The sequence below is a fragment of the Tupaia chinensis genome, unplaced genomic scaffold, assembly GCF_000334495.1.
Source record: "Tupaia chinensis unplaced genomic scaffold, TupChi_1.0 Scaffold000350_1, whole genome shotgun sequence".
In the NCBI taxonomy this organism is placed as follows: Eukaryota; Metazoa; Chordata; class Mammalia; order Scandentia; family Tupaiidae; genus Tupaia; species Tupaia belangeri.
In genome coordinates, this window is record NW_006159844.1 from 9,361,429 (window position 1) to 9,378,949 (window position 17,521).

At 38.9% G+C, this 17,521-nt stretch overlaps 1 protein-coding gene across 1 annotated transcript in view; it reads left to right on the forward strand.

Annotated features, from left to right (window-relative positions):
• Positions 1-17,521, forward strand: part of HEATR5A (HEAT repeat containing 5A) — a 156,408-nt gene that overhangs the window by 52,028 nt on the left and 86,859 nt on the right. Inside the window, exons 12-16 of the mRNA XM_006152391.3 lie at positions 3,296-3,448; positions 4,373-4,472; positions 8,363-8,472; positions 10,511-10,674; positions 10,763-10,938. Coding sequence (XP_006152453.1) covers positions 3,296-3,448; positions 4,373-4,472; positions 8,363-8,472; positions 10,511-10,674; positions 10,763-10,938 — 703 coding nt within the window. The remainder of the gene's footprint in view (positions 1-3,295; positions 3,449-4,372; positions 4,473-8,362; positions 8,473-10,510; positions 10,675-10,762; positions 10,939-17,521) is intronic.

Here is a 17,521-nt window from a genome sequence, read left to right on the forward strand (position 1 = left end):
TCTTCATTATTTATAATATACTCACTACTCTGAAGTAATGTAAACTTAAGTAAACTATATTCAATCTCATTTTTCCTGTCTTTGGCAAGTGCACATACCTTATAACAACAACAACAACAACAAAAACTTAAAAAAAAGAAAAAGAAGAAATCTCATTTTTAATAACATTAAAAAGTTTTACTTTTTTTTTTTGGAGAGGTTTTTGCTTTAGGGCGGGCCCGTGCGCTCGCCAGACAGAGAGAGACATAGAGACAGAAAGCGCGAAATCACCCCCCAGGGGGGATGGCCACACTGCAATCCCTTCTCCTCTATTCTCCTCTCGGGATCTTGGGCACACACGCACACGCGCCCAGCATGAGTTTAAGACACTGGGTCCGGGACTTGAACCGTGGTCGGCTACATGGGAGTTCAGCGACATAGCCATTACGCTAACTGCTGGTCCCAGTTTTACATGTTTTTAATAACATTCATAGATGTCTCTAAAATGACACTGTCTTAATACCTCTCTAGTAAAGTGATACTGTACTGTCCACTATTAAGTTAGTGAAATACCTTAAGGATACAATGCCAAATGTTTATGAAACTTCTCAATTTTGGATATTCTTGGTGACTGTACATTCACTTCAGTTTTTGGTATGTGACTAAATTTTGTACTCAGAATTTTCTATATTTCCACAACCCATTGTATTTGATTGTGAATGTGCTCACTCATGTACTCAACACTCATAAAAACCTCTTACAAGCACTTATTTTTATTTATTCCTATCTTTTATTCCAGTTCCAGTGTTTTTTCTTAAGTATTACTTCAAGAAAGTATTGAGCAGTTCATGTTGAATTTGATTAGTGTTGTACACCTCTCTAAAAAGCAAGTCAGAAGAAAAATGGAGAAATTACTTTTAAATGTACTAAAATACATGCATTAAAAAGATGGGCCTGCAATTGCCCTTTCATTTTGTTATTAGATCCACTTCTCCCTATACAAAAAAAGGCAAATCTTTGAGTAATTGCATGTCAAACATTATTTGCATGCTTAACATGAGCCAAATACTGTGCTGTATATAAATTTCATATAAGCCATAGAAACTGTCTCCTATCAGTTAATTACTATTATACTATGCAGGGGCTTCAGAAAGTTTATGGAAATGTATATTAGGAAGACACTATGCTTGGATTTTAAATTTTTATGCACCAAAAGAGACTTGTGCTTCATTTTATTTATTTATTTTAGTTTTTGCTATAGGATATGTGCCCTTGCTGGTAAGAGACAGGTTGAGGAAGGAAAGTGAGAAATCACCCCACAGAGGGCATGGTCATGCTGCAGTCCCTTTTCTTACATTCTGCTCTCAGGATTTTGGGCACACACACACACACACACACACACACACTTCCAAGCATGTTTTCTAGCCACTAGGTTTAGGACCCCGTCTGCACAGTTGGCCATGTGGGATCCAGTGCCACTGACTCGCTCTAAACTTTTACTTTAATACTATTTTTCCACTTTTTAAAGTCTCTTTGTATTTCCCCATTCATAAATTAAAAAAAATTAAAGCGCAAAATAGTTAAGTAACCCATCCAAGTTTACACAGCTAATAAGTAAGTGGAGCCAAAAGAAAGACTAGTCTCATTTCAAAACACAGTAAACTTCGGAACCAGCAGTTAGCGTAATGGCTATGTCGCTGGACTCCCATGTAGTCGACCGCGTGGTTCGTGTCCCGGACCCGGTGGCTTAAAACTCACGCCGGGCGCGTGTGCGTGCGTGCCCAAGATCCCGAGAGGAGAATGGAGGAGAAGGGATTGCGGTGTGACCATCCCCCCTGGGGGGTGATTTCTCGCTTTCTGTCTCTATGTCTCTCTCTGTCTGTCTGGCGAGCACATGCGCCCTACAGTGAAAATCTCTCAAAACAAAAAAACAAACAAACAAAAAAACACAGTAAACTTCAAAGCTATGTTGCTGTACTACCAAATAAAGATAAATAGTCAACACAATGTGGTAATAAGAAGTGGGGATGGGCCAGCAGATGGCATAGTGGTTAAGAGCGCTGGACTCCCCCATGGCCAACCACAGTTCAAGTCCTAGACTTGGTGGCTTGCTTTTTCACTCCCCTCCCCTTTGCTCTGTCCCTCTTTGGTCAAATTAAAATAAATAAATAAAACAAAATGAAGTTAAATAACTCTTTTTTAAAAAAATAAAGTAGGGAATGATTATGGGAGAATTTTAAGGTAGCCCCAGAATTTTAAAATTTTGCCAGCAGGTACGCATGGATATTAGAGAGAAAGGGAGAAAGTGAGAAAGCACCTCCTATGGGGAATGGCCACGCCACAATCCCTTCTCCACCACTGCTCACTCCTTTAGGGATTTACAGCATACATGCACACAGACCTGGTGTGTTTTTCAAGCCACAGAACCTGGGACTTGAACTGCATAGTGAGCCATGTGAGATCCAGCTGTGTCAACAACCGTGCCACAGGCTGGCCCAGCAGTAGAAATTTAGAGAACATTACTTGGGGAGAGAAGATGGGTTTTGGCTTTTAAACTCACTGACTTTTTTTTAAAAGTATTCAAATATTTCATATGTGATTAATTTTTCCCTGATGGTATATGCACTCACCAGAGAGAGAAGGAGAGGGAGAAAGCACCCCTGCTCCGTGGGTATGGTCATGAGGCAATCTCTTTTTTTCTTTTTCCATCTTATCAAGATTTGAGGGATTCCTGTCTAATAATAGGTTTTAAAGAGCACACACATGCATCTGGCATGTTTTCAAGCCACCGGGATTAGGATTCTAACCCTGCAGTTGACTGTATGGGATCTACCTTACTTAACAACTGGACTACAGGTCAGCCCTTCACATCTATTTTTGACCTAGAACAAGATGTTAACAGAAATCAACATTATTCTAAGGTCCAAGAATGCGGTATTCGTTACTGTGCTAATCATACCTTGCATATCATTTCAGTCTAATAAACCCTTGGAGATAAGCAGTGCAGGTGATATTAGCTTCATTTTATAGATACAAAAAACTGAGTCTCAAAAGAGACGCAACAGTCATGGAAGAGCTGACACTATTACCCAGCCTTTACCATGATTTCCTTGTTTTTCCTCTCTGTACTTAGTTCAGGTTGTAAATAATTTAGTAGTAGATTCATTTGGAACCAGAGGGTAAGAAAAGGGACAGAGTATTACAGTAGCAAATTAAGATATGTGTATTTTAAGAGGGAAGTTCCTATCTCATAATAGGTTTTCAAAGAGTGATCACTTTGTATACTTTAACAAATGACAAGCATAATAAATTGCAGGTCCTGCAGTCGTCAGTCACCACCTTGCTCGAGTTCTGCTGCTATGGAAGTGTGTTTTTCCAGCATCTCCTAAAGATCTAGAAACAGAGAAGAGTCGAGGAGATTTATTTACATGGCAGGTAACTCTGGAAGGACGAGCTGGTGCACTCTGTGGTAGGTTAAGTTTAGTCTTTTCTCTGTCTTTCCTTTTGGCTTTTCCCCTACCCTTTGTCTGTAGATATATGTTACATTTTATGTAAAGGGGGGAAATCTGCCACTAGAGACTTGTAAGTGAATAGAGTGGATTAGTTAGTGATGATAACTAAGGTATGATATAATAAAACCAAATCTAAGTGTCCTGTTCTTAGAATAATGCATGTTTTATTTGATACAGTCTAGTCAGAAACTCAACATTGCTTTTTCTTAGGTAGACATTACTCCTTTTTTTTTAGGACAGATAGGGTTTGATTTAACCACACCAATTAAGCATGGTCTCTGTGTATAAGAAAGCTGTACCCTTCTAGAATATAAAGACTTCATTAAAAATAGAGGTTTCTCATGAAAATTTGAACTAAAGAAGAGTGGGATCTCTGGAAAGACAAAGGAAACATTGATTTTGGTTATGTTTATTTAATCATGGCATTTTACTCTTAAAAAAGAAAAACATTAGCCATGTTTGCTACTAAGTCTTATGCTCCACAGGGTAGGACCACATGGGAATTCCTGGTTCGATTCTTGGTACAACCTAACTGCAGGTGTGTATGGACTGTTCTCGTAACTCTGTAACTCAGGAGGCTGAGGCAGAAAAATCGTTAGCTCAAGGCTGGCCTTGACAACATAATGAAACCCTGTCAGAAAGATCTAGGTGTAGTGTCCTGTGAGGTTGAATTAGGAGGATTGTGACAGCCTGTCATTAAAAAAAAAAAAGAAAAGGAAACCAGTTTTGAAATTGATTTTGAAACTCATCTAGCTTTAAAAACCTGTTTTTATTCTACATATAAAGTAATTCCTTATAGAAAATTCATTTCAGGTAACACTGTGATTTCACTATAACTAGTGATTACAATATGCCAAGTAAAAGTCTGTTCTCTTTTTCAGCTATCAGGAGCTTTGTGTCCTACTGTGGTGATCTCCTTACTGAGGAAGTAATTCAGCGTCTTCTTCCACCACTTCCTTGTGCAGTGGATTTGCTAACTCAGTAAGGATTGGCTATTTAGAGTTGACAAAAATTTCCAAGAGTAGTTATTCTCTGCTTATGTAATAGTCCTTAAGTACATTAATCAGGCAAGTTTCAATGGTTGGTGAATTTACTGTTGCAGGGGAAGGCAATCATTTAGTTATACGACTTTTTTTAAAGCTAAGATATTTTTTCTTCTTTTTTTTTGGAGAGGTTTTTGCTATAGGGCGCAAATCACCAGAAAGACAGAGAGAGACAGAGAGACAGAAAGCAAGAAATCACCCCCCAGGGGGATGGCCACACCGCAATCCATTCGCCTCCATTCTCCTCTCGGGATCTTGGGCACACATGCACACACACCCGGCATGAGTTTAAGCCACCAGGTCCTGGATGTGAACCACGGTTGACTACATGGGAGTTCAGCATCATAGCCATTATGGTAACTGCTGGTCCCTAAAGCTAAGATCTTAAAAGAAAAATACATATATTCTTTTCTTTTTTTTTTTAAAGAATTATTCAACTTTATTTATTATATTTATTCATTCATTTATTTTCATTTGATCAGAGAGAGAGAGAGAGACAGGCAGAGAGAGAGAGAGGAAAAGTGAGAAAGCAAGCTACCAGGTCCAGGACTTGAACCATGGTCAGCCATGTGGGAGTATCCAGCACCTTAACCACCATGCCACCTGCTGGTCCCCAAGAGAAAAATACATATTAAAGGAAAGAAATTAAGTTGATGATTAATATACCTGCCATACAGACAGATTTAATAAGAAATTAAAAATAAAATCTGTTAATCTTTTCAGGTATGCATTTTATTGGTTTGTTAGAGTTATTTGGTATTTATAGCAACCAGTTGCTAGTAAGTTGCAGTTCTAGTTTCTTGCTTATATTTTTTGCATGAATTTTACATATATAATAAGGAAACAGAAAATCCAGTATATATTATAAGCACTTGTAATTTCCCCATTAATAAAATGTGTGGAGAAACTCTTTCTAAAAAATGTTTAATGGTATGATATATAATACAGAAAAATACATTTAAGGTATGGCTTAAAAAGCATAATAATAAAAATGAATACCTATGACTGTAGCACAACTTAGCAGTAACAAACATTTCTTATAAAGGGCCAGATATAAAAAGTTCAGGCTTTATAGGCTGTGAGGTTTGCATTGGAACTGTTCATACTATGGATGTAGCTCAAAAGCCATAATAGATTATAGGTGAATGAATCCATGTGGGCTGTGTTCCAATAAAACTTTGTTACCAAAAACAGGCAGTGGTCCACATTTGGCTGCCGCTGAACTAGAGCATTAACAGTAGTATTAAAGTTACCTGTGTGCCCTCTGCAATACCATTTTTTCTGCCTTCCTTTAACTACTAACTTGAATCTTTTTTTTTTTTTATAGAGTTCTTGTGTTTTTTTAGGTTTTTGCCACAGAATGTGCGCGCTTACCAGAGACACAGACAGAGGGAAAGTGTGAAATCACCCCCCAAGAGGGTAGTGGCCATGCCACAATCCCTTCTTCTCTAGGAATTTTGAGTGTACACCCGTATCCAGTGTGATTATCAAGCCACCAGGTCTGGGTTTCAGACCATGGTCGGCCATGTGGGACTCCAGTCCCTCAACTACCACACTACTGACTGACCCCCTCCTTACATTTTCTTTTGTTGTGTGTGCTATAGGGCACATGCGATCACCAGATTCACAGAAAGACAGAAGGCGAGAAATCACCCACCAGGGGGGATTGGCCACTCCGCAGTTCCTTCTCCTCCATTCTCTTCCTGGGATCTTGGGTGTACACGCACATGTGCCCAGCATGAGTTTTTAAGCCGCCAGGTCTAGGGCTTGAACTGTAGTCGACTACATGGGAGTCCAGCAATGCAACCATTATTCCATCTGCTCCGCCTCTCCTCCTTACATTTTTTTTTTTTGAGAGATTTTTCACTGTAGGGCGCGTGCGCTCGCCAGACAGACAGAGAGAGACATAGAGACAGAAAGCGAGAAATCACCCCCCGGGGGGATGGTCACGCCGCAATCCCTTCTCCTCCATTCTCCTCTTAGGATCTTGGGCACGCACGCACACGCGCCCGGCGTGAGTTTTAAGCCACCGGGTCCGGGACACAAACCGCGGTCGACTACGTGTGAGTCCAGCGACATAGCCATTACGCTAACTGCTGGTTCCCTCCTCCTTACATTTTTAAAAGGTGTATCACATATCTTTGTTTCCCCACATTAGTACATTGTTTCTCTGTCTTTTCCGCAGTTGCAGGCATGCTTACTTTTATGCATGTGTTCTCTCTATCATACCTAAAAAAAAAGCCTAAAAACCTAATGCTAATGTAAGCATTCCTAGTCAGGTCCTCATGTCTCTAGGATATGGAGCTAGCAGTTAAATTGCTGTGCTAAAAGGTATTTGGTGTTCCATTTCATAAAATAATACCAAATTATTTTCCAAGGTTCTTTCATATTTACATCAGTAATATATGTCATCACCCTTTGATTCATTTTTTTTCACCAGCACTTTACTCAGGTATCAATTCTAGCACAACCAGTAAGTGTAAAATAGTATCTCATTGTGGTTTTAATTATATATATGATTTCTATGGCTTTTATCTTTTTACATATTTATTTTTCCCCAGTATTTCCCCTTCTTTATCCATTTATTTATTTATTTTAGTTTGACCGGAGAGAGCCAGAGTGAGACAGAGAGAGAGCGAAGGCAAGCTGCCAGGTCCCGGGACTTGAACTGCAGTTGGCCATGTGGGTGTCTAGTCACTTTAACCACCATGCTACCTACCGGCCCCCCAACAATTTTAATAGCTTAATAGAATAAGGTAGTTAAATGGTTCCGAAGATTTTTGTGGGAGAGCTTCTGAAAGTTCCATTGTGCTATCTTCACTGATTTTTCATTTGTTTAACCTATTAATAATTAACAGTGCTTTGATGAAGTCCTCCCTTCTTATGGTGAATTTATCATTTCCTGCTGTAGTTAATAATATTGGAGTGATCTGTCGCATGAAATTTTGTGAGCAGTCATCTGCCTGTAAAACAGTGTAGACCTGGTATTTTCTTGGTGGGAAGTTTTTTCCATAGGGCACTTACTTGTACTCACCAAAGAGAGAGAGAGACAGTGAGAGGGAAAGTGAGAAATCGCCCCCTGGGAGAATAGCCATGCCTCAGTTCATTCTCCTTCCAGGATTTTGGGCATGCATACACACATTGCCAGTTGTGATTTTTCAGGCCACCAGGTCTGGGACTTGAACTGCGGTCAGCCACGTGGGAGTCCAGTCCCTTAATTGATTTGTTTTATGATTGTGATCAGCCCTGTGGGAGTCCAGTCCCTTAGTTGATTTCTTTTATGATTTTGCAAATTTTCTTAATTTTTTCCTTATATGGTAGTGACATTTCTAATAAAGTTTCTAAAAAATGCTTGTTTTCCTTAGCTATTTGTGTCTAATTATATGTTTCTTTGGCTGATTATTTTTCTACATAATAGATTTTTTTTTTAATGAATTTTGAAATTGTGTATGAGTTTCAGGTTCTAGACACAAAACTTGGTGGCCTTTGAAATCTAAGCTGACTATATATTGGGCTGTTGGGAAAGTCATGATGCATTTTGAATAGACATAGAAAAATATGTCATGACTTTTCCATTGATCTAATAGTTTTATTTTATTAAATGTAATAGAAAAGTTAACAGAATGATTTCCGTGTATGACCTTTGTGATCTCTTTTCTATCTTGTAATTGCACCTTATTTAAAAAAACAAAAAACTAATATTTATTTTTAATTTTTATTTATAATTAATATGTGCAGCTAATTTATGTTTATATGTCAACTTGTTCAATATTTGTACATTGTTACATAACTTAAATTTTTAATATGTACTTTTTATTTTATTTTAAGGCTTTCTTCAATACTGAAAACATATGGAAGTCCTTTGAAAACACCATTAGTAGTTTATAGACAGAGACTTTATGAACTATTGATTTTATTACCTCCTCAAACCTATGAAGGTATATGCCTTAAACAAAATGTTTTATTATATGGCATCTGGAATGTAATAAAGTTGTTCATTAATTAAAAGGTAATTATTTACTGCCTTGTTTCTGAAAGGTTTAGGTAGCTCAGTTTTAATCCAAGTATTCACAATTTTATAGTAAAAAATGTACACTTTTTATAAACACCTGTATGTCTTGCTTTATTCTTTTTCTGGGAAAAAAACATTTCTAGTTTTACTGTCGGAGTGGTAGGAGAGGGAGTAAGTCACAAAGACTGATCTGATTCTACTCCAGGGTTTTATACAGAATATCCTTTGTGATTGTATTACAAATTTGGCCATTCCTAGTTTCCTTCTAGAGTTATTATGGTACACATTCCTTTCCATTGTTTTCTTAATTCTGCCCAGATAAAAATTGAATTTTCAAATCAAGTATATTTTATTTTATAAAATTTAAAATGTAGTTTTTGTTCTTAATAAGTTCAAACATGACTTTGGATTACTGAAATACTGTAATTAGTAAAATAAACATATTCTTACTTTAAGATTAGCCCTTAGGTCTCTTATAAATTCACATTATAGTTTTAGGAAAATATATTGCCATTACACTGCATAATTCAAGATGCTTGAGTTAGTCTGTGGCCTGATGGTTAAGAGAATTGGATCGCACATGGCCAACAGTGCAGTTGGCCTACAACCTTTCCTTTTATAAAATAATGATACTGGGACCAGCAGTTAGCGTAATGGCTATGTCGCTGGACTCCCATGTAGTCGACCACGGTTCGCATCCCAGACCCGGTGGCTTAAAACTCAGGGTACATGTGTGTGCATGCCCAAGATCCCGAGAGGACAATGGAGAAGGGATTGCGGCGTGGCCATCCCTCCTGGGGGGCGATTTCTTGCTTTCTGTCTCTCTGTCTCTCTCTGTCTGGCGAGCACACGCGCCCTATAGCAAAAACCTCTCCAAAAATAATAATAATTCTTTAAAAAAATAATGATAGTGGGCAAGCAGGTGGCATGGTGATTAAGGCTCTGGATTCCCCACATGTCTAACTGCAGTTCAAGACCCAGAATCAAATCCCAATCCCTACAGCTTGAGAAATATGCCAGGTATGTGTGCGTGTGTACCCAAAATGCTGATAAGATGGAGATATGGAAGATGTGATGTGACTGTACTTTATTGGGAGGTAGTTACTCCTGCTCCCTTTCCCTCTTCCTCTGTCTTTGTCTCTCTCCGGCAAGCATATGCAACCTTTAGCAAAATTATAATAATAAATAATAATAATATAAAATGATGGTATATACATGTGTGTACATATACACACATACTTTTTTTTGTTGTTTGTTTATTCCGCAAACAGAAGAGAGGAAAGGAAAGACAGCACTTCCACAAGAGTCTTGACATCGCAGTTCACCTCCAACTTTGAGGCAGCTCTGGATCTTAGACTGTTATGTACCCAAGGTACTCAGGGAAACCTCCAGACTGGAATCAGGAACGCTGCCATGTGGATTTGTCTTGCAGAACCTCACATTTTACTGTTCCACTACTGCCCCACACACATTGATATTTCATTTCGGTATTTATTCTTAGCCTTGCGATTAGCAACTCAGTTGAGCCACTCATTTGTGGGGCAGTTTTTAAAGATGAAAAGTACAATCTGACTATGACATATTAAATTACTCAATATGTAGATTATAATTTTTTTTTTTTGGTGGGGGAGAGGTTTTTGCTATAGGAAGTGTACACTTGCCAGGAAGACAGAGACAGAAAATGAGAAATCACCCCCCAGGGGCGATGGCCGCATCGCAGTCCCTTCTTCTCCATTCTCCTCTTGGGATCTTGGGCACACACACATGCACCCGGCATTGAATCCAAGCCACCGGGTCCAGGACTCAAACCGCAGTTGACTACATGGGAGTCCAGCAACATAGTAGCTGGACTACTACATCATTACACCATCTGCTGGTCCCAACGTGAGCTTCTTTAATCCAGTGTTACAGAAAGTTAACTACTAGTTCTGAATTGCTAATTGCTCTTTTTCTTGACTCACCAGGAAACCTCTGTGCCATTCTCAAAGAGCTGGCTGCTGACTTGACTGCTCCTGACATCCAGGTGGCAGCATCTCCATTTTTACTTCCACCCCTTTGTCATCAGGATGATCTTTTGATATTAAGTCCTTTGTTACAAGAGACTGACCATAGATTTATTGAAGAACAGGTATGGTCTTTGAAAAAATAACTTCTGGGTAGATTCAGTCGATGAACAGTGATTATTTCAACTTCATATATTTTCTTTTTCCTTTTAGCTCTTACTTGGTAATGGTGTTACTTGTGGAAGTCTCGAATATGACCCTTACTCAATTTATGAGAAAGATGTAGAGGGAGATTCTGTGCCTAAGCCCCTACCTCCAACGCTGTCGGTTATTAGCTCTGCAGCCAAGCTCTTTGGAGTTGTCTGTGCTCATGTGGGAGAAGCTCAGAGGTAAACATCTTCAATAGCTCACTTATCCTGAGATATAAATATATACAGAGTGCATAATAGAGAATGTGGGCAATAAGAGTGCTGTCAGGGAATCTCATTAACATCAAAATGTTCTTATAAATGACAAGAGAAGGTAAGATAAAGGTTCTTGTTTTATTATTCATTTGGCTGATTAGTAAGCGACTAAATGCCTGAAGCCACTATGCACTATTGTGGATACAGTACTTGCTCTCAGTTAGCTTGTCATTTAGCTGAAAATGCAAATGCAAATGAAAAAGTCAGTTATGGTGCCAACAGATGGTGTGGTTGTTAAGGCTCTGGACTCCCACCTGACTGACTATGGTTCTAGTCCTGGACCTTGTGGTTTGTTTTCTCAGTACCCCACCTCTTTCTCTGTCTCTCTCTGGTGAGTGCACGTGCCCTATAGTAAAATTTTAAGTAATAATAATAACAAAATTAAATAATTTTTTAAAGTCAATCAACTCATGAGCACTTATTTATGAGCAGCTGTTAGAAAGGAAAACACTAGTTTTCTGCTTAGAATAGATCTCCTGTGCTTTGTTACCTGTGGAGTTTCTTTGAGTCATCATAGGCCAGAAGTTAGTCTTTACTGGGGTAAATTTCAAAATACTGATTTTTATCAGTTAACTTAAAATGAACTATGGAGCCCCATGAGAAAAAAAGATAACTTCATGAGGCAGTAGATATAGTAATTAATTTGATAATACTAATAATTTCACAGTGTGTATACATGTTAGACATGTTCTGTGTCTTAAATATATACAGATTTTATTTGCCAACCGTACTTCAATAAAACTGGGGGTGGAGGGGGATGCATGACTGCCAGAGGCCTGCTCTAGCCAGGGTGGGTACACAGGAAGGTGACACAGGTGAACAATATTAGGCTGAAACCTCAATGCCCTTTAGCATGTTCTCAGCCGACTACAGCCAGAGCAAGCTCAAGACTGCAGCCCTGGTGGCTATCAAACATATTTATTGAGGGATGGTTTACAGAAGTAGGAGGGGTGTGGGGAAATAAAAGATTTACTCTAAGAAATGGGGTATTCAGAGTACAGGAACAGTGATCATAAAACATGATGTCTATCTTGTTTGATTAGGTACAATCAATTACAGTTCTCAGGATGAAGGAGTCCATTTGTCTGGTGCATTTTCTTCTTAAATCTTGATTACCGGGCAGGGCCATTTCAGATGAGAGGGGGCTTGCAGGAAGCTTGATAACTTCAGTCCCAGGCTAGGGCGGCAGCATTGCTGGTTACAAAGACCTAGATAGAAATCTTGTCTTGTTATGTAAAGACACGGTTAATATATACTAAAGTAAAATATCTATATTGCTTTTGGGGTAAAATAATGATACTGGGACCAGCAGTTAGCGTAATGGCTATGTCGCTGGACTCCCATGTAGTCGACCACGGTTCGCATCCCAGACCCGGTGGCTTAAAACTCAGGGTACATGTGTGTGCATGCCCAAGATCCCGAGAGGACAATGGAGAAGGGATTGCGGCGTGGCCATCCCTCCTGGGGGGCGATTTCTTGCTTTCTGTCTCTCTGTCTCTCTCTGTCTGGCGAGCACACGCGCCCTATAGCAAAAACCTCTCCAAAAATAATAATAATTCTTTAAAAAAATAATGATAGTGGGCAAGCAGGTGGCATGGTGATTAAGGCTCTGGATTCCCCACATGTCTAACTGCAGTTCAAGACCCAGAATCAAATCCCAATCCCTACAGCTTGAGAAATATGCCAGGTATGTGTGCGTGTGTACCCAAAATGCTGATAAGATGGAGATATGGAAGATGTGATGTGACTGTACTTTATTGGGAGGTAGTTACTCCTGCTCCCTTTCCCTCTTCCTCTGTCTCTGTCTCTCTCCGGCAAGCATATGCAACCTTTAGCAAAATTATAATAATAAATAATAATAATATAAAATGATGGTATATACATGTGTGTACATATACACACATACTTTTTTTTGTTGTTTGTTTATTCCGCAAACAGAAGAGAGGAAAGGAAAGACAGCACTTCCACAAGAGTCTTGACATCGCAGTTCACCTCCAACTTTGAGGCAGCTCTGGATCTTAGACTGTTATGTACCCAAGGTACTCAGGGAAACCTCCAGACTGGAATCAGGAACGCTGCCATGTGGATTTGTCTTGCAGAACCTCACATTTTACTGTTCCACTACTGCCCCACACACATTGATATTTCATTTCGGTATTTATTCTTAGCCTTGCGATTAGCAACTCAGTTGAGCCACTCATTTGTGGGGCAGTTTTTAAAGATGAAAAGTACAATCTGACTATGACATATTAAATTACTCAATATGTAGATTATAATTTTTTTTTTTTGGTGGGGGAGAGGTTTTTGCTATAGGAAGTGTACACTTGCCAGGAAGACAGAGACAGAAAATGAGAAATCACCCCCCAGGGGCGATGGCCGCATCGCAGTCCCTTCTTCTCCATTCTCCTCTTGGGATCTTGGGCACACACACATGCACCCGGCATTGAATCCAAGCCACCGGGTCCAGGACTCAAACCGCAGTTGACTACATGGGAGTCCAGCAACATAGTAGCTGGACTACTACATCATTACACCATCTGCTGGTCCCAACGTGAGCTTCTTTAATCCAGTGTTACAGAAAGTTAACTACTAGTTCTGAATTGCTAATTGCTCTTTTTCTTGACTCACCAGGAAACCTCTGTGCCATTCTCAAAGAGCTGGCTGCTGACTTGACTGCTCCTGACATCCAGGTGGCAGCATCTCCATTTTTACTTCCACCCCTTTGTCATCAGGATGATCTTTTGATATTAAGTCCTTTGTTACAAGAGACTGACCATAGATTTATTGAAGAACAGGTATGGTCTTTGAAAAAATAACTTCTGGGTAGATTCAGTCGATGAACAGTGATTATTTCAACTTCATATATTTTCTTTTTCCTTTTAGCTCTTACTTGGTAATGGTGTTACTTGTGGAAGTCTCGAATATGACCCTTACTCAATTTATGAGAAAGATGTAGAGGGAGATTCTGTGCCTAAGCCCCTACCTCCAACGCTGTCGGTTATTAGCTCTGCAGCCAAGCTCTTTGGAGTTGTCTGTGCTCATGTGGGAGAAGCTCAGAGGTAAACATCTTCAATAGCTCACTTATCCTGAGATATAAATATATACAGAGTGCATAATAGAGAATGTGGGCAATAAGAGTGCTGTCAGGGAATCTCATTAACATCAAAATGTTCTTATAAATGACAAGAGAAGGTAAGATAAAGGTTCTTGTTTTATTATTCATTTGGCTGATTAGTAAGCGACTAAATGCCTGAAGCCACTATGCACTATTGTGGATACAGTACTTGCTCTCAGTTAGCTTGTCATTTAGCTGAAAATGCAAATGCAAATGAAAAAGTCAGTTATGGTGCCAACAGATGGTGTGGTTGTTAAGGCTCTGGACTCCCACCTGACTGACTATGGTTCTAGTCCTGGACCTTGTGGTTTGTTTTCTCAGTACCCCACCTCTTTCTCTGTCTCTCTCTGGTGAGTGCACGTGCCCTATAGTAAAATTTTAAGTAATAATAATAACAAAATTAAATAATTTTTTAAAGTCAATCAACTCATGAGCACTTATTTATGAGCAGCTGTTAGAAAGGAAAACACTAGTTTTCTGCTTAGAATAGATCTCCTGTGCTTTGTTACCTGTGGAGTTTCTTTGAGTCATCATAGGCCAGAAGTTAGTCTTTACTGGGGTAAATTTCAAAATACTGATTTTTATCAGTTAACTTAAAATGAACTATGGAGCCCCATGAGAAAAAAAGATAACTTCATGAGGCAGTAGATATAGTAATTAATTTGATAATACTAATAATTTCACAGTGTGTATACATGTTAGACATGTTCTGTGTCTTAAATATATACAGATTTTATTTGCCAACCGTACTTCAATAAAACTGGGGGTGGAGGGGGATGCATGACTGCCAGAGGCCTGCTCTAGCCAGGGTGGGTACACAGGAAGGTGACACAGGTGAACAATATTAGGCTGAAACCTCAATGCCCTTTAGCATGTTCTCAGCCGACTACAGCCAGAGCAAGCTCAAGACTGCAGCCCTGGTGGCTATCAAACATATTTATTGAGGGATGGTTTACAGAAGTAGGAGGGGTGTGGGGAAATAAAAGATTTACTCTAAGAAATGGGGTATTCAGAGTACAGGAACAGTGATCATAAAACATGATGTCTATCTTGTTTGATTAGGTACAATCAATTACAGTTCTCAGGATGAAGGAGTCCATTTGTCTGGTGCATTTTCTTCTTAAATCTTGATTACCGGGCAGGGCCATTTCAGATGAGAGGGGGCTTGCAGGAAGCTTGATAACTTCAGTCCCAGGCTAGGGCGGCAGCATTGCTGGTTACAAAGACCTAGATAGAAATCTTGTCTTGTTATGTAAAGACACGGTTAATATATACTAAAGTAAAATATCTATATTGCTTTTGGGGTAATTTACAGCTAAGGGGTGAGGCTATTGCCTACATGGGAAAGGAATGTGGTCTTGTGAGCAGCTTAATGACTGACCTAAAGGTTACTGCGTACTTGGGATCCTCTACGTGCTGTTCTATACAATGGCTATGGCTTGGGAAAGGGCAATCTTCCCTTGTCCTGAGATCAAAGGTGGCTCATGGTCTTTGGGGTATCAGTGCCTCACGGATGAGTATCTAAGCCTCCCCCAACTACTGAGGTCATTTCACCAATTTAGTAGCTTTCCATTAACTCAAACTTTTCTAATGTTATCTATGTAATCCCCAGTAGGAGAGGTGAATGCAGCACTCTTTATTGACATTTTCCAGGCAGGTGGAGTGAGTCTCAGGAGATAATTCCCGTTCGCCCGCGTTAGGGATCCACATTCCTTCAGGATTATTGTAAAAGTTACAATAAGGCTGAGGGTTTTATTTTGCCCTTATGGGGTACCGTCAGTAAAGCTCATGGCAGAGAAATTGAGGGCAGGCCAGTACAGCAAAACACAGTTAGAAACTGAAGCATGTAAACTGCCAGCCTTGCTTCACAGTTCCCTCTCAGCCCAGCCTTGCTCAGGCATGAGATACAGCTCTTTTATGTTCATCCTGTGTTAGCTGCATGGCCCCATCACATGACTAAGAACGTTAATATGTAGTGTGTAGGGATTTCCATCTTAGGCTGTTAAGTGAGAAACAAATTAATATAAAATGTTCCCCTCTCTTCCATAAAATGAATGTGTCTTAAAGCCAAAGAAAGGCTGATAATTTTTCACTGAGTATGATGGTTTCTTCATTGATAACTGGGGGCATATACTTTTCTTAGGGATCAAAATCGAATCTCCAGGAAATTATGTTACTACCTGAGAAACTAAATTGAAATTTAATTTCTCCCATAGTCTATCCTAGTTAGTAGCTGACAAATTATTACTATCCACATTTATATTGTCTCTTTTTCCTAACAACAATGTATTTGACTAGATCATAGTTTTTATTCTATCATTTTATTTAGTTATAATTTCCAGAATTTATCATTTAGGTAGAGAATTTACTTTGGTTTCTTTGGTGAAAACCAAGAAAAATATTTTACTTTTCTTGGCAACATATTTCTCAAACAGATTTTAGGCTGATTTACATTCAGTTCATAGAAAAGTGGATGAATGGAAGAAAAAAGAGTGAAATTTAAGTTTCTTTTTATTAGCTTTAATTTCAAAAGGTAATGTTTTCTCCAAATTTATTTGTAGCCTATAGCTCCCTGTATATTATATCTATAAAGTTATGGGTATATATGATATTTACATCAATGTATGATTAAATTATTAATGAGTAGATAAGAGAAAGTTACAGTCATTGGGAACATTCTAAGAAAGATTCATGGAGAAGATGAGATTTGAACTAGTCTCTAACTGCTGTTTCATAGAGTATGCAATTAACATGATTGGTTTGGATTAATATAACATTTTTACTGTAAAAGAAATAAGAATGGTCTTTAAGAAATAGTTTCAATTAAGCATGTTCTTAAATAGTTCCACTAGTTTTTTTATAGATTTAAGATAAAAGCCAAAAAGGTGGAACCAGCAGATGGCATAATGTTTACATCGCTGTACCCACATGGCTGACCATGGTTCAAGTCTCAGACCTGGAGGCTTGAAACTCACACTGGGCACATGTGCGTGGTGCCCAAGACCCTGGGAGGAAAATGGAGGAAAAGGGATTTGGGCATGGCCCCACCTTGTGGATAATTTCTCACTTTCTTTCTCTCTGTCTCTCTCTGGCAAGTACTCATGCCCCAGAGCAAAAATCTCTTTTAAAAAAAATGTAAAAGCATAAAAGGAAATATATACTTCCTACAACCTTTCCTTTTTTTTATGTATTTTTTATTTTAAATTTATTCATTTTCTACATTAATTCACTATACACCATCACAACACACAAATGAATTTTCCATCCAAAATACACTGTGCATTGGCTCAATCAAGCACATCAACATACATGTTCTCAGCAAATAATTTCCCAATTCTTATGTCCTGCATACCTTGCCTTTTGTTTTGCCATCCTTGATTCCCCATCCCCCAC